This window comes from Selaginella moellendorffii, unplaced genomic scaffold (genome assembly GCF_000143415.4).
Source record: "Selaginella moellendorffii unplaced genomic scaffold, v1.0 SELMOscaffold_18, whole genome shotgun sequence".
NCBI lineage: Eukaryota > Viridiplantae > Streptophyta > Lycopodiopsida > Selaginellales > Selaginellaceae > Selaginella > Selaginella moellendorffii.
In genome coordinates, this window is record NW_003314279.1 from 255,030 (window position 1) to 270,830 (window position 15,801).

Below are 15,801 nucleotides of genomic sequence, written 5' to 3' on the forward strand. Positions count from 1 at the left end.
ACCCGGAAGTCCTCGACACTCAACGGAAGACTGTCAGCTACAAAGTCAAGACTAGCGCACTATCATGATGCCACACGTCACAGGAAACAAGATTTCAAAGAAACTAAAGAAAAATGACAACCAAGCAAACATTCGGAAACCGCAGACCGCAGAAACGACGTACTAAGCTCCGTCGCTAAAAGACGTACGTTTCTTTAAGGTAACTCTCAGCCATACCATGCCATGTGTTCGTTGGACAAATTCGTCACAAATCAGACCGCGCCGAGTTCTGACAAGTAGACCCCGCTAACTTCAGATGTTGACTCGGCCCAGCCTTTCTTGTATGTATTATATTCCTACAAGCCCGTGATTCCACCTACAAAAAAGAAACAGTATTATACAACCAACGTCAGAACAGCGCCAACGTACCGCTCACAAAATGACGCATTTTTGGCCTCTCCATAAACTCCTCCCAGCGTTCCAAATAGTTTTCATTCGTTGCCTCAAAGAGGAAGGTGGATTAACAATTTCCTCAGGCTGCTGCTCTTCGGATCGCGCACTGTTCTCGGCTACCTCTCTTGGCTCGAGCGTCTCTTTAGATAGTTCACCTGGCTTCTTGTCAAAGAGCCCTTGAAACTGCTTCCGAACTCTAGCATTTGCTTCCTGTGTCACAGAAATATTATGAACAGAATTATGAAGGTCCGTTGCTAATTACCAACCTGCTCTTTCCTTTTCAGTGTAGATAGAGCAGCTTTTGCGTCCGCTTCCGACGACTTGTCTGTACTGGCCATCTGCAAAATATTTGTAAGAACACATGCCGCTAACTATTAAATACTTTTACCTTTTCGAAATCCTTCCGAGCGTCGTCAAAATCCCCCATTCCCATAAAAGCATTCCCTCGGCGGTACAGTGCTTTCGAGTGACAAGGATTTACTTCTAGAACCTGCATATTCATATCCAAAGTTAGAGAAAGAATAAAATTAATTGTGCATACCTGGTTGCATAATTCAATACACTTCCTGAAGTTTCCTTGTTTCTGTTCACAAGCTGCGACGTTCAGTTGTATTAGAGTCTGTAAACAAAATGCGCAAGTTAATAGCAGAGCGAACTTTTAAAAGTGAGAAAAGCTTACACGAGCTTGTGCAAACTCTACACCCTCATTGTCATCTTGAGGATTCACGTGTTTAAACTCTCGTAAGATCTGTGTAAGATAATCAGAACAGCTTTGGGATATTCAGAATAAAAGATAAGAAGATTACCTTTTCGTATTTAGCTTTCGCCAATTCAAACTTCCCTTCTTTGAATAACCGATTGCCCTGCAAACTGAAAATTAGATGATAAAATACTACTCGAATTATACAATACGGTAGTTCTCATTTTAGTGGCATCATCCATTATCTCCTTGAAATTGTACCCAGTCCAATCCTGCCGGTCCAAAATCATACCGAGAACAAAAGCACATAGAATAAAAGTTTACCTTCACAGCGTCAAAGCTTAAAAGCTCCACCTCCCATTGTACTTGGGCATTCTCTGGAACAAGTTTTGGCCTGCCAAAAGATGGTGAAATACCATAGCAAACGGGTTTTCTCACCTTGGAAACTTGTCATAAGCGTATTCAGGAGAACAAGTTATAAGAGCAAGCTCCCCGGGTAGCATAAGTTTAATGCAAATTTCCAAACCTTCCGGAACCTGTCATAAACAACATTTTCAATTCCAATGCGCGATAAATCGAAGCATACCAGTCCTTCTCCTGTAGCAAAAACCAATGGCTCTCCGCCTTCGTTGTCATTTCGGGTATCAACAAACACCTTGCCACCTTCGTTTGGTAGCATTCCCTTGTAATGTATGCGCAATGTACTGTCTTGAAGTGGGCAGTCCATGGGAAATTCTCCTACTCCATCACGGATGCGCCGCTTCACTACGCGGCCATCGCCAAACATGTCTCGCACCTTACAAAAACGCGATATAACCATCAGGAAATAGAAAACAGCATCATACCTGTATTATTTGAACTACTTCTACTTCAAATGCCACTTCACCGGAAGTAACAGGTAGATCAGGAATAGCGGACGATGGAGTAAGATACTGTGTGGTAACATATACAATAGCCTTCTCCCCTTTTGTCATTGTTCCTATGCCTTTCTCAAGGCCAACTGGAACCTGGCAAACATTGTACTCGAGTTTGACGCGCAAAGATAGAGATATTATACCTCTTTCTTGCCAAAGCAAAATTCGAATGGATTGCCCTTTGTGTGAGAGAAAAACACTTCTCCATTTACACTTCCGGTTATCCTATAGTAAGGCGTCTTTGTTAGCACACCAAAAGATGAAGGGACAGTACACACCAAACTTTTATCTCGTATGGCTCCCGTGCAGTCTCGAATCCCTCGCCCTCACGGAGAACCTACAAGTTGAGTTAACTTCGGATCTTGCAAACCAAGTATATACGAACCTGCTTGAGTACCCCAAAGTCATCTGTGATGACCTGAAAACAACGACCAAAAGCTCGAGTCAAGAAAGAAAAGAGCAAAGCCTTTTAGTACTGACCTTCACAGGTCGGATCTCAAGCATTTCGATCTCAAAAATTAGAATCTCGTGTTTCGGAAAGTCTTCTCGCGCACTAACCGGACAGTCGGGATCTCCATAGTGAAACTCAGGTAAGATTTTAAGCTGGGAAACCATCATCGAGTATGAATGAGAAACAAAGAGATGCTATTGAAATTCCCCACCATTGCAATTTCACCTTTGGGGACAGTTAGTAGTCCTTCTTCCCAGCCTCGAATCATCTTGCTCTTTCCAAGCACCAGCTTAATTGGCTCACCGCTTCCTAAAACACGATAGAAATAAAGTAAAAAAAATCTGGCAACTGAATGAAACGAACCGCCAAGCTCCGGCCGAGTGGATTCCACAATCACGCCCTCGCTCGTCCGAGTAGTACAGTGAAAGATCACCTACATTCTCCGTGACGCCTCCAAAATGCAGAAAAATACGAGAAATCCACACCTGGTTTCCTGATTGCGGATTATCTCCAGCTCCAGGCCTCACGACAGCTTTCATGAGACCCCCGGGCGGAATCGGAATGGATTTCCTGGCAGAAACACATCAAATTCTCAGCCATCCCAAGCGCCGCAGCACTCACTTGGAATCCTTGGAATCGCGATCGACAGGAGCATGCTTGGCGGGGCCGGGGACAGCATCGTCTTCCATCTCGCCACATAAACCCTAATGCCAAACCCTCTATAAATAAAAAGGTCTTTAAACAAGCCAGAAAAAGTTCTCAAAAAAATTTGGACCATTTCTCGATTTGTGCGTGTCATCCTTGCGCAGGGGCCATGCTAATCTTCTCTGTATCGTTCCAATTTTATCTGGTGTCTCCGAAGAGACATTAACTACTCTTAGGCGAGGTCTTTTATAGTAAAAATTTTCCATCGGCCTTGGGCATGTGGGATAGGGCTCCCCTAAAGCCCTAGCCATAGCCTAACCTAAACTACTGTTAAGCGATTTAAACGTGGATTTCTAGTTCGATTCCCACTATCAACAATACCATTCCATTAAACTCTCTAATGCCCTATTTCGTTCCTCGTGAGCTCTTCCCATGGCGGCGGTCCCGTTCCCGGCTGGATCGGCGGTGAATCTCGCCCCTGAGGCGTCTCCAGCGGCGTCGATCTCACTCGTGGTGCCGTCATGCAATCTTCGATCCCCTCGGCATTTTCTTGGCAGAGCATCGCTGCTCCACAGCTACCGCGAGCGCCGCCCAGCGGCATTCCGATCCAATGCCGCCAGGGCCGAGGTCTCTGTGCGATCGCAGCAGCCGCTGGACGTCACGCCCAGGCCGACCGTGCTCGTCACTGAGAAGCTGGGAGAGGCCGGCCTGGATCTCCTCCGCAAGGTAGCCAACGTCGACTGCTCCTACAATCTCTCCCCCGAGGAGCTCCGGGCCAAGATTTCCCTGTGTGACGCGGTGATCGTGAGGAGCGCTACCAAGGTCACAAAGGAGGTGTTTGAGGCGGCCAATGGAAGGCTAAAGGTCGTAGGGAGGGCTGGCGTTGGGATCGACAACGTCAACTTGCAAGCCGCCACCGAGAAGGGCTGCCTGGTAGTGAATGCTCCCACGGCAAACACTGTGGCAGCGGCCGAGCACGCCATCGCTCTCCTTGCTGCATTGGCCAGGAACGTCGCGCAAGCAAACGCTTCTGTCAAATCAGGTAAGATCTTTGTGTAGCATTTCTTTTCTTTTCTTTGCGTTGTTTGATTGTGTTTGTGTTTTGCTGGATGCTCCATCAACCTTGTTCTTGCGCACGAGTGCTTTAGAATCGTTGCTTTGCTTGATAATGTCTTGCTGACTTTGTTCCATTGTTTGGAATCATTAGCTTTGTTTGATCTTGTCTTTCTGACTTTGCGCCATGGTTTAAAATCACTAACTTTGCTTGATCTTGTCTTGGTGACTTTGCTCCATCGTTTGAAATCATTAGCTTTGTTTGGTCTTGTCTTGCTGACCTTGCTCCATTGTTTACTAAGTTCTACTCTCTTGGTCTAAGCAGAACTAACACGAGAGTCGTTTCTTTATTTTTTCTGTTTCTCCAGGGAGTTGGCAGAGAAGCAAGTACACGGGCGTTTCTCTAGTAGACAAAACCATCGCCGTCATGGGATTTGGGAAAGTGGGATCGGAAGTTGCTCGAAGAGCCAAAGGCCTGGGCATGCACGTGATTGCGCACGATCCGTATGCTCCCGCCGACAGGGCCCGCGCGATTGGAGTGGAGCTCGTTGGCTTCGACGAGGCACTGGCTCGAGCCGACTTTATCTCGCTCCACATGCCGCTCACGGATGATACCCGGGGCATTTTCAACGACGAAACTTTTGCGAAGGTGAAGAAGGGAGTTCGCATCATCAACGTCGCGAGGGGCGGTGTCATTGACGAAGCTGCGTTGATCAAGGCACTTGACAATGGCACTGTGGCTCAGGTAGATCTTACTTATTTGTTCAAGAGAGAGAGAGAGAGATTTGACAATCGTTGGTGTTTTTTTGTTAGGCTGCTCTCGATGTGTTCGAGCAAGAACCGCCTGCAAAGGACAACAAGGTGGTCCAGCACGAGAATGTGATAGTTACTCCCCATCTAGGTGCGAGCACGGTAGAAGCGCAGGTTAGCAGCATCCCAACTTCCATGGCTCACCTTATCATCAACTAATCAAAATGGAGTTTGTAGGAAGGCGTGGCCGTAGAGATTGCTGAGGCTGTCGTTGGCGCGTTGCGTGGAGAGCTTTCCGCTACTGCGGTGAACGCTCCAATGGTTTCCTCCAAGGTATGCTAATCTCTTTACTGCTTTGCTCGACACTCAATGCTTGCAACTCCAGGTTTTAACCGAGCTTGCGCCGTATGTCTCACTGGCCGAGAAGCTGGGAAAGCTAGCCGTGCAGCTGGTAGCCGGCGGCGGCGGAGTCAAGGACGTAACCATCAGCTACACGTCCGCCCGGTCCCCGGACGATCTAGACACCCGGCTCCTCCGCGCGATGATCGTCAAGGGCCTGGTGGAGCCAGTGTCGAACGCCTTCATCAACCTCGTGAACGCGGACTACGTCGCAAAGCAGCGTGGCATCCGGATCAGCGAGGAGAGGCACCCGGCCGAGGGGGGGAGCACGCAGGCCCAGCCGCTGGAGAGCATCGCGGTGAAGATCTCCAACGTGGAGTCCAAGTTCTCGAGTGCAGTCTCCGACGGTGGAAGGGTGGCGGTGGCGGTGGCGGGCAGGATCAAGGACGGGCTTGCACACCTCTCGCAGGTGGGGCAGTTTAGCATGGACGTGAGCCTGGAGGGATCGGTCATCCTGTGCAAACAGGTGGATCAGCCGGGGATCATCGGGAAAGTTGGCGGGCTGCTGGGCGACGGGAACGTGAACGTGAGCTTCATGAGCGTGGGGAGGACTTCACCCAGGAAGCAGGCGGTGATGGCGATTGGCGTGGATGAGGAGCCGAGCAAGGAAGTGCTGCACAGGATCGGGGCCATCCCGGCGGTGGAGGAGTTCGTGTTTCTCAAGCTCTAGGAAGCTTTTTCTGTCACAGGAACCTCTGGAAGATCATCGCTCAAGCGAAGGGAATGAAAGTTCTATTCATTGTCCAGCATTGACAAGGTTTGAAAGTACTAAATTCCTGGTTACTGATCATTTTTGTGTGAGTGAGAGCCAAGGTCCAGTTTAGGGTCATTCCATGGCGATGACGAACGAGAAGGTGTGTGTCACCGGCGCTTCTGGTTTCCTGGCATCTTGGCTCGTGAAGCGGCTATTGGAGGAGGGATATCACGTCGTCGGGACTGTGCGCGATCCAGGTACATACAAACGAGAAGAAACATAGTCTAATTCTCTTGTTTGTGATACTAGACGATGCGAGCAAGACTTCCCACCTGTGGGAGCTTCCAGGGGCGAGAGAGAGGCTGGAGCTCAAGAAGGCCGACCTTGTCACGCAAGGGGCCTTTGATGATATTGTTCAAGGCTGCCATGGAGTTTTCCATGTCGCGGCTGCCGTGACTTTCACCTACAAGGAGGATCCACAGGTAACTTTGCTTTGACTCCTTCGATTCGGTCTAGTCTTTACTGGTTGTTTTTGCTTTCGGTTCTTCTTCCAGGCCGAGATTGTTGATCCATGCTTGCTTGGAACTCTAAACGTGCTCAATGCCTGCAAGAGATCCACGACAGTCAAGCGAGTGGTGTGCACGTCATCCGTGGCTGCTGTTCGCGTGAGGAACGACTTCAAGCCCGATGACGTCTTGGATGAATCGGTGTGGAGCTCCCCAGACTGCTGCCGTGAGACTCAGGCAAGTGTCTTATTTCCAAGGGACCAATTCTTAAAAAGTTTTTGAAGTCTAGATGTGGTATGGTCTGGGAAAGACTCTATCCGAGCAAGCAGCACTCGAGTTTGGGAAAGAAAGCGGCATAGATGTGATCACAATCGCTCCCAGCTTAATCGCTGGAGAACTTCTCTCGTCCAGGCCCACCGCAAGCGCTGCCGATATTCTCCGGCTGCTCCAAGGAAAGCCTTTCTATATCGGAAGAAAAAAAAGAGGACGTTTTTGAGATTCCAAACACATTGCAGGAGCCAAGCAGTGGATGGATCACACTGGACACGTCCATCTCGACGACGTTGCTCAAGCTCACCTCCTCGCCTACACAAATCCCAAAGCCAGTGGAAGATACGTTTGCTCTGCTATCAACATGAGTGCGATCGAGCTCGCCAGCTTCATGTCCAAGAGGTATCCCAAGCACAAAATCGCCTCTACCGACGAGTAAGATCACGCAAACAAAAATTTAGTTTTCTGCCGCTGTTTTATACCCATTCCTTTGCTTTCTTGCAGGATCGAGGTCCGGTGGCCGGCAAATTTCAAGGGATTCAGCTCCAGAAAGCTTCAGGACGACCTTGGGATCCAATTCAAGTCGCTGGAGCAAATGTTCGACGATTGCGTTGAGAGCCTGGAACGCAAGGGCCTCTTAGACGCAAGTAAGAGTAGATCGCTTGGCTCATTTCCTTCTTGATCCAGGTAACGCAAGTGTGGCATGTATGGCTAGCAAAATAAGCACTATAGTCATGATTGAAGCACTATAGGTCCATCTTTACTGATTCTCCAGCTTTGCCAGCTCCAGGAGGAGCAAAGAGCGCTATTAAAAAAATTTAATTACAAAACCATATCAATCAATGAGCATGAAAACACACCCAATCGGCTGATTTGATGAACTTGCTCCTGATGTGAACTATGAAACTGTGAGTGGTCTTGATGCAAGCTCCAGACTGGTCACACCTGATAAGAGAACCTGATGAAACTCCACCGACGAGCGAACAATATGAAAGCAAGCTCTAGACCGGTGTAATGAAAACCTGATACGAGAATGAGATGAAAGTAAGCTCCAGACTGATGTAATGCAAACCTGACAAGAGAACAAGATGAGAGCAAACTCCATATCAGTGGAGGCCCTGGCATCTCAAGGGCCAGCGTGCTAACGGAGCATGGTTAGCTAGAGTTTGGTAGATTGAATCAAATAGTTATAGAATCTCAAATTTTATATAATTTAAATCACTGAATCTTTACATCATCTATATCCACGTAACAATTTTGCATGCGACGGGGGCTGGGTTAAGTTGTCTGGAAAAATGTTTGTTCTAGCTCGTCTACTGGAGAACCTACGGAAGAAAACAAACGATAGGATCGTGCTTGTATCGAATTATACACAGCATCTTCTCATCCTCGGGATCAGCCCTCTTCTTCCCCTGTTTGTGCAAAATCCAAGCGAGTTTCGACATCGCCCATTCAAGAAACTTAAATCCATGCTGCCCATTTAAATGCGAAAGATCGAAGAGAAAGGAGAGAGAATCGTGTTTACATATGGGCGATTGAGCAAGAGCTTCCTGAAATCTCTACAAATCGATGCCACTCCCGGGCTGGAGGCGGCGGTGGCGCCGATGATGCCAAGATCATCACAGCATTTGCGCTGGTCGCCGGGGAGGACCAACTCATCAATTGGCCCGAAAGACCCAATGCACTCCTCATCGCGATCTCTAGTAGTTCACTGGCAAACAATCTTTCCTCCGATCTCGACGAACCGGGAACCAAATTTGAAGAGCGGCAAAAACCCGGGATTTCAAATCAAAACCTTTTGCCACGTAGGCGTCGCCAAGATTTTTAACCCCCTTTTGCTTAACTTTTATGTAAAAGGCAGTGAATAGTATGTAGGTTTGGATTAAAGGAAAGGGTTTTTTCACTAGTGGTGAGATGAAAAGCAAAGATTTTTCTGGACTGTTGGTTCTTGCGGACGCTGCAGCCTTGCAGCCAAGTTTTTCGAAGACATTTATCCTGAGAAGGAAGCGGTCTCCACGGAAATCCATGCTCTGGAGGGCTCTACTTTGGTTCACGGCGGATATGAGCACCAGCGAGCCCGATTCCAACGGCAAAAGACGAGTGATTAACCAGGAAGCTGGGCAGCTACACGAGAAGAAACGAAGAAAGGTGGTGGTCATGGACGAATGTCAACAACTGGGACAAAAGGTAAAGAAACTTAAGATGGGCGATCGAGATTGCGGTTCAAGGACTGATGAGGTGAAAGATTCCTCGTCCTCGGGTGAAGATGGCGCGATTCAGCCGGCGGGAGACACCAAGAAAACGAAGTGTCACAAGTGGAGACCCCGGAAACGCGAGGATCCTCTCGTCACCTGCGATCCATCTCGCTGGGCTCTACTATTTGGCAAGAAGCTGACCGCCAGCGACGTGAATAGCCTGCACAGATTGCTCATCCCGGTCAAGTACGAGTCGATGCTCCCGAATCAAAAGGTTCTCGTGGAATTTGTGGACGAAGAGGGCGGAGTTTGGGAGCTCCGGTGCAAGAAAGGGAAAACTGGGAGCCTGATCACAACACACTGGATTCATTACGTGAGGGAGCACTCGCTCAAGGAAGGAGACACCGTTTGTTTTTACAAGAAGGTTTCCTCGGCTGATCCTAAGTTTGGAATCTCATTTGCTAGAACTTCTGGAAAGGCAAAAGGTCATTCACACTAAAGTTTGGGCCGCCTGGGTTTGAGAAAGATGTCAGCGTTAGCCCCCTTGGGGAAGAACAATCCCGGTACGGAAGCGTCCCCCTGTTCCGTGCAAAACTTGGAGAACTTACTGGGGCGGTCTCGGAGATGGCCATGGAGTAGTCATTCGCGGAGATCAGATTCCCGTTTACTTGCTTCGCGGCTCCACGGTTTTGATGCACACTCAAGCCCTCGTCGGCCTTTCTTGTATGATCAAGCTTGCGACGGAGATCCGAGACGAGGCCTGTCAACTTTGCGACTGTGACGTTGTACGGAGGTAACTTGTTTTCCAGAGCAGTGTCCGGATCACTGCGTCCTGGCCGGCTTGGATTCCCATCAATCCGGACAACCAACTGTTTTGAAGAAACAAAGAATCTCTTGAAAATCTTGTAATTCTTTGTTACATTTCGTGCTTGAATGCCAGTCACTCGATTGCTCGAACCTACGAGCGTGTTAAGGCCAATGTACGGTATCACATATGCAGCAATGAGAAAGTTTGCGTCGTTTTCGTACGGATCAAACTGCAAAGAACCACCATCAACTTCGGTGTGATTGTAAACGAGAGCCTTGCTGATGAGGGAATTCCACACTCCAGCATTGATGTTTAGCAGGGACCGACAAATCGATTGTTTGTCCAGCTTATCATGGATTGCCCTGTGTGAAAACAACTTTAGAAAAAAAGACTTGAGAGAAAGAAATGTTAACTACCTGATATGACCTGTAGATTGGAGCCTAAGTTCTTTGGCAACATGCTCCATTCGTGTAGAGAGTTGAGCTTTGCGGCCTCCAATAGGCGGTGGCCCCTTCTTGGCAAGCTTTGTATTAACTTTGTCAAGCCCGTGGCCAAATGCTCCATGGAGGAAGAACACGGCTTGGAGATAGTGAACGTTGAGAGCAAGGTTGATTCAATCGACATCGCTGGAGGTGAAGTTTACTGGCGGCAGTGGTGGTGGGCACAAAGGTGGTGGTGGCTGTGGTGGTAGCATTGGAGGCCGCAGGAATGGAAAGGAGGGCCATGGAAAGTGCGGGATGATGTTATACCACCAGGGAAGTCCATCGTTGTCATCTTTTGCAAGTGATCTTGAGAGCCGGTTCAGTTAAATTTGATAGGCTTTCCAGAGCTCTTGGAAATCCCGGCTCGTGTTGTTGGATGCTTGGGATATTTCGAGTGCTTTCGATGGTGCTGTAGATCGACAAGAAATAAATCGAAAGCAGCAGCAGCAGTGCCAGACGACACTTGCTTCATCACGAGTTCGTTGTCCACCTCTCTGGGTTCTCTAAGTTCAAAGAAACTTTCTTGAAAGAACGGGGACGTGGAGAACACTTCCTCTTGTTAGACCAAGTCGGCTTCAAGGAATTTGGGGATGGATGATCGATTGAAGAACTCAAGTGAGAACCTAGAAACCCTTTAGAAAACTTTTTAACCACCTTTTTGCTTTGTTCCTTATTTTAAAAAAAAAATTAGATTAAAACTTACCTGAATTACCAATAGTCTCTACAAGAGCACGTCCCATTGTCAAAGTGAAGCGACTTCTTGCTGTGATACGAGAGCAAGCACTTCTTTTGCTCGTCCCACGTCGTGAAGCATGAGAGTGGTGTCTGGAGTGTATCCCGCCTTGGCCATCTCCGACCTCAGCCTCTCCAAGATCTCCGGAGTTCAAGCATTCGTCATGTCTCCCGTGAAGGACTCGTGGACTCTTCGCTTCACCGCGATGGAGCTCAAAGCCGGCTCCTTCCTGATGTTCTTCTTGTACATGAGCCTCCCGATCTTGGCCCCCTCGTCCTTCTTCCCGACTTCGTCATAGAGATTCGACAGCACCACGTACGCCACGGAGCGATCTGGCATGAGCTCCATCAAGTGCTCGGTGGACTTTCTCGCTCGCTCCACGTCCTTGTGAACTTTGGAGGCTCCCAGCATCGTGGAGTGGATCACCTGGTCCGGCTTGAGAGGCGCAAACTTTTCGGCATTGTCGAGCTTCCCGGCACTGGCTATGAGGTCCACCATGCAGTAGTAGTGCTCGGCTCATGGGGAGATCGTCGGGTACTCGTGGAGGAGCGACACGAAGAGCTGGACACCGTCTTTGACAAGGCCACCGTCGCTGCAAGCTGAGACGACGCTGACAAAAGTAACATCGTTGGGAAGCTTGCCTTCGTGGTTCATCCGCCGAAAGAGTCAAAGAACTTGGTCCACATGACCGTGCCGAGCGAAGGCCGATATCATCCCGTTCCAGGAGATCATGTCCGGCAGTGGCATTTTCCCAAACATCTTTCTCGTGAGTACCAGGCTCCCCAACTTTGCGTACATGTTTAGAACCGCGTTGGCCACTGTCATCTTGCTCTCCAGCCCGGTTTCTCATATGCGATCATGGAGTAGCTTTCCTTTGGCAAGTGAGGCCTGTGCTGTGCAATTCAAGAGAGCAGCAATGAAGGAGATCACGTCCGCCATGAACCCGTGGAGCTGCATTTGGTGGAAGAGCAGCAGTGCCTCGGAGGAGAGCCGAGGCTGAGTGGCGTAAGCTGTGATCATCATGTTCCAAGACACATGGTCTCGAGCTTTCATGGCTCGGAACACCCGGACGTGTCATCGGTGCTCTTGCAGCTCCTGTACATGTCGAGAATTGTTTGGCACCAGGTCAAAATAATAAGATAAAAAAAAGGGCCTTTAGTTAGCTGGTTTAAGGTGTAAAGGATAGGATTCTAACATTGGTATTGGAGCCTAGTTCAATTCTTGTGGCTGACAAGTGGAGCAAGAATATTCTAAAAGAATATTCAGCATGGTGGATCTAGAAATTTGGTAAACCCCAATTCTCTTGGCCCAGAGCAAGCATTGAGCACCGCCATACACATGATCCTGTCCAGCTTGAAAACAAAACAACCATATACATTGCTAAAATTAGGCTGAACTAAGATATAATGTTCATGAATTAAAGCATAATTAGAGCTAGGATGCAATTAGGTTGTGCCATTAGTATGCACTGATTAAGATTGATTGCAATTATGATTTCAATCAGGATTAAGCATCCATTAGGATTTAATTGAATGCAATTAGGATTGAGATTAGGATTAAGTATCTCATGATTAGATTGCAATTATGTTCTTAATGAGGTTTCAAAAGAACCTCCTTTAAATTCCACTTCAAATCAAGCTACTACTACAATATTGGAGAACTTGATATAACAAAATCAAAATAATGATAAAGGTAATAAGATTAATGTTTTTTTATAGAAAAACTCATTGATGTTTAAAGGAATAAGTGTTTCCCCAGAAATTATCTCAACTTAAAAAATCCATCCCCAATTATTCAGAATTTTTTAAAGATTCTGAATAGTAATATTTGGTCATTTACTTTTTATTATTTTAAATCTTTAATAAAGTCTTTAGTTAGCATTGGAATATTTAAATATGAGACAATGAATGTAAATAAAGATCTAGTGTTATTTTTTTTGTTAGTGCCACAACAATTAGTTAAACTTTAAAAAAAATACATCTTAAATATGAATATTTTTAAAGTGAAGCTTGTGTAAAACATCTTCAATGTCTATCTAACATAGACTTAGCAAATATATTTAATGGTAAATCTATCTCTATATACTTTTAATTATTTTTTATTTATTTATTTTACAAATAAGCAAACAAACATAAAATAATATATTATATTAGTAGAAGAAAATTATGGTGAGTGTTATAATTTAATGTTTTGATATTAAAAATTATTTATGCTTTTAAAGATAACATACATAGTGGATTTGAAATATTTATATAGAATTTATCTTATTTTGAAACAAAGGAAACCATTCTATTTACTCATAAAGATGAAAAACCAAATAGATGTAACTATTATTTGTTACTGTTATTATTATATTAATTATTTTATTATTTATTTAATTAGGTGGTATGGAAAGAAATAAAATATTAGATAAAAGAGCATATACCATTTAGTTTAAGAGTTGGTATAAAGTTTTAAAGTATTTGTTTTTATCATTATGCTAACTTTATTTTTAGAAACCCAATCAAACTGGAATTCCTTATCTTTGAAACAAGTTTGTTTATATATATATATAGAGAGAGAGAGAGAGAGAGAGAGAGAGAGACACACACACACACACACACACACACAGATATATATATATATATATATATATATATATAGACACACACACACACATATATATACATATACATACATTTAATATACATATATACATATATATATATATATAGATAAAAGGTTGTAATAAAATTTTTCTTAGGTTGAGAATTATAACTATAAACTTCTTGAGGTTGCAGAGGAAGAGGCAATAAGAATGATGAAAAATTTGTGGAGAGCAAATATACAGGATTAAAATAAATTTTTTGGTTAGTATGTTTAAATTATGGAGAGTGGGGAAGGGTGCACTGTCATGGATGATTATGGAGACAAGGATGGTAATGGTAGTGGAGTTGAAATGCATTGTTCATCCCACTTGTTGGCATCACCACCACACTTGAGTGCCATGGCAGTTCAGCATCTATCAATACAATGGTGAGTGGAAGGGTTTTGCAAGGCTTGAAAAAGGGCTACCCTATTCTTCATGTGTTTGTGAAGTTTACATGGCTTGTTGTGCCTCCAGCAACTTATTAATAGAGAGATTTCCATCTCCAAATCTCATGGCAAAGCCCTAGTGCAATTTGGCACTAGGAATGAAAGCAAAGATCAGTCATGTAGTGATTGCTGGGAGGAGTAATTGGTGGCAACAACCATGATGGGGCTGTCATGGATAACAGCTCACAACAATATATTTTCTAGTTTATCACTATTATAATTGACTTAAAATTTAGTCAAAATAACTACTGAAAATAATGACTACATATTTTTTGTTTTATAACTATTATAAATGACTTAAAATTTATTCATAAATTGCAACTACAAATGTCAACTTAATAAAATTTCTATTTTGACTTTAAATCTTAAATTTATAAAACTATTGTGTCTTAAATTATAGTTACAAATATCAACTGTAAATAATAACAATCTGAATGTAATGCAATAACTCTGGACGAGTATAATATCTCTCTCTGTCTCAATTCTTCCTGCAAGAAAAAAAAATGCTCCAACTTTTACATTTGACGTTTTTGCTGGATGCTCTCCACGTGCACAACTTTCTGGGCGATCCATCAAAGGCCAATTTCTGCAGATTCCTACAGGTCTTAGAGGAACGAGGAATGACTGCATGGCTCTTCGGAGCTACGGACTCTATATTTATCTATCTCAAGCACAAGTACTATGAAAATCATTAGCATTATTTGGCTTGGGTTGGGTATTGGATTTTCAAGGGTAAGTTGCCAACAGACCGTTGGCATTAGCCTTGTTTGATCGGTGCTGACCCGTTACTTAGCAAACTTAGTTGGTTTGAGGCAAAGGCTCTTCTTCTTCAATATCAAACTCTTGCTGTGGGTAGAGCATATACTGATTTTGCTCCATTGATGACTATATCAGACAAGACCTTTGCCATGTTGATTAAGGCACTTGGCAGGTAACCTTTCACTCAATTTAGTGAGGAGTTTACTCTTTGCGCTTTTGTAATGTGGGCCTGCAAAGGACAGAAAGGTGGTCCAGCCCGACAATGTGATAGTTATTCCGCATCTGTTATTAGTTACCAGGTAGATGAATCATCCCAGATTTATGTTTTAGCTTTACAAGTTAATAGACATCATTGCTCAAGCGAAGGGAATGAAAGTTCCATTGCATTGTCCAGCATTAGAAAGCACTGTTTCCCGGTTACTGATAATTCTTGTGAGAGAGAGCCGTGTTCAACTTTAGGGTCATTCCATGGCGATGGCGAACGAGAAGAAGGTTTGGGCATCTGGTTTCCTTCGTGAAGCGGCTACTGAAGGAGGGACATCACGTTGTCGGGGTACTTAGGCTAATCGATTCTATTTAGGAATTGCTTTTCTTGTTTGTGCGAGCTTCCGGGGGAGAGAAAGAAGGCCGACCTTGTCACGGAATTAGGCGCCTTTGACGATATTGTCCAAGTTTTCCATCTCGGACTTTCAGCTACAAGGAGGTAACTTTGCTTGACTCCTTCGATTCAACAGCTCTCTGCCAGCTATGGCCTAGTCTTGTATCCCGAACTTTTACTGGCAGCTTCCTGTCCAAGACGTAAGTTGTAAGTAAGAAGCTTGAAAAAGGAAATTTGAGTAATCCCGAGCACCAAATCGCGGGAGCCCTGTTACATTACAAGCGTAAGTATAAAGTAAGAAGCTTAAGCTACCTCCTTGGTGAATGTCGGCGCTCTG

General features: G+C 45.3%; 4 protein-coding genes and 1 non-coding gene across 5 annotated transcripts in view; 2 read left to right on the forward strand and 3 right to left on the reverse strand.

The window, feature by feature from the left end:
- LOC9640672 (putative polyol transporter 2) overlaps positions 1-15,801 on the reverse strand; it is a 33,301-nt gene that overhangs the window by 2,255 nt on the left and 15,245 nt on the right. The window lies entirely within an intron of this gene.
- LOC9640670 (peptidyl-prolyl cis-trans isomerase PASTICCINO1) lies at positions 173-3,213 on the reverse strand. The gene is made up of 20 exons (XM_024676931.1): positions 3,119-3,213; positions 2,983-3,067; positions 2,861-2,930; positions 2,709-2,806; positions 2,527-2,649; positions 2,432-2,464; positions 2,325-2,383; positions 2,190-2,271; positions 1,978-2,139; positions 1,719-1,928; positions 1,571-1,668; positions 1,457-1,526; positions 1,345-1,404; positions 1,239-1,295; positions 1,112-1,180; positions 974-1,051; positions 821-922; positions 699-770; positions 409-642; positions 173-355 (listed from the first exon to the last, which is right to left on the reverse strand). Exons 1-19 carry the CDS (start codon positions 3,184-3,186, stop codon positions 412-414), a joined length of 1,827 nt encoding a protein of 608 aa, XP_024532699.1. The 5' UTR covers positions 3,187-3,213; the 3' UTR covers positions 173-355; positions 409-411.
- On the reverse strand, positions 3,261-3,363 carry LOC112347007. Its single transcript, XR_002992636.1, has one exon. It is a non-coding gene; the product is annotated as a U6 spliceosomal RNA (small nuclear RNA).
- Positions 3,539-6,127, forward strand: LOC9640671 (D-3-phosphoglycerate dehydrogenase 1, chloroplastic). Its single transcript, XM_002971783.2, has 5 exons — positions 3,539-4,184; positions 4,564-4,940; positions 5,009-5,119; positions 5,183-5,278; positions 5,331-6,127. Exons 1-5 carry the CDS (start codon positions 3,575-3,577, stop codon positions 6,012-6,014), a joined length of 1,878 nt encoding a protein of 625 aa, XP_002971829.1. The 5' UTR covers positions 3,539-3,574; the 3' UTR covers positions 6,015-6,127.
- LOC9640418 (tetraketide alpha-pyrone reductase 1) lies at positions 6,014-7,653 on the forward strand. Its single transcript, XM_024676933.1, has 6 exons — positions 6,014-6,295; positions 6,348-6,520; positions 6,593-6,781; positions 6,834-6,996; positions 7,060-7,249; positions 7,319-7,653. Exons 1-6 carry the CDS (start codon positions 6,178-6,180, stop codon positions 7,494-7,496), a joined length of 1,011 nt encoding a protein of 336 aa, XP_024532701.1. The 5' UTR covers positions 6,014-6,177; the 3' UTR covers positions 7,497-7,653.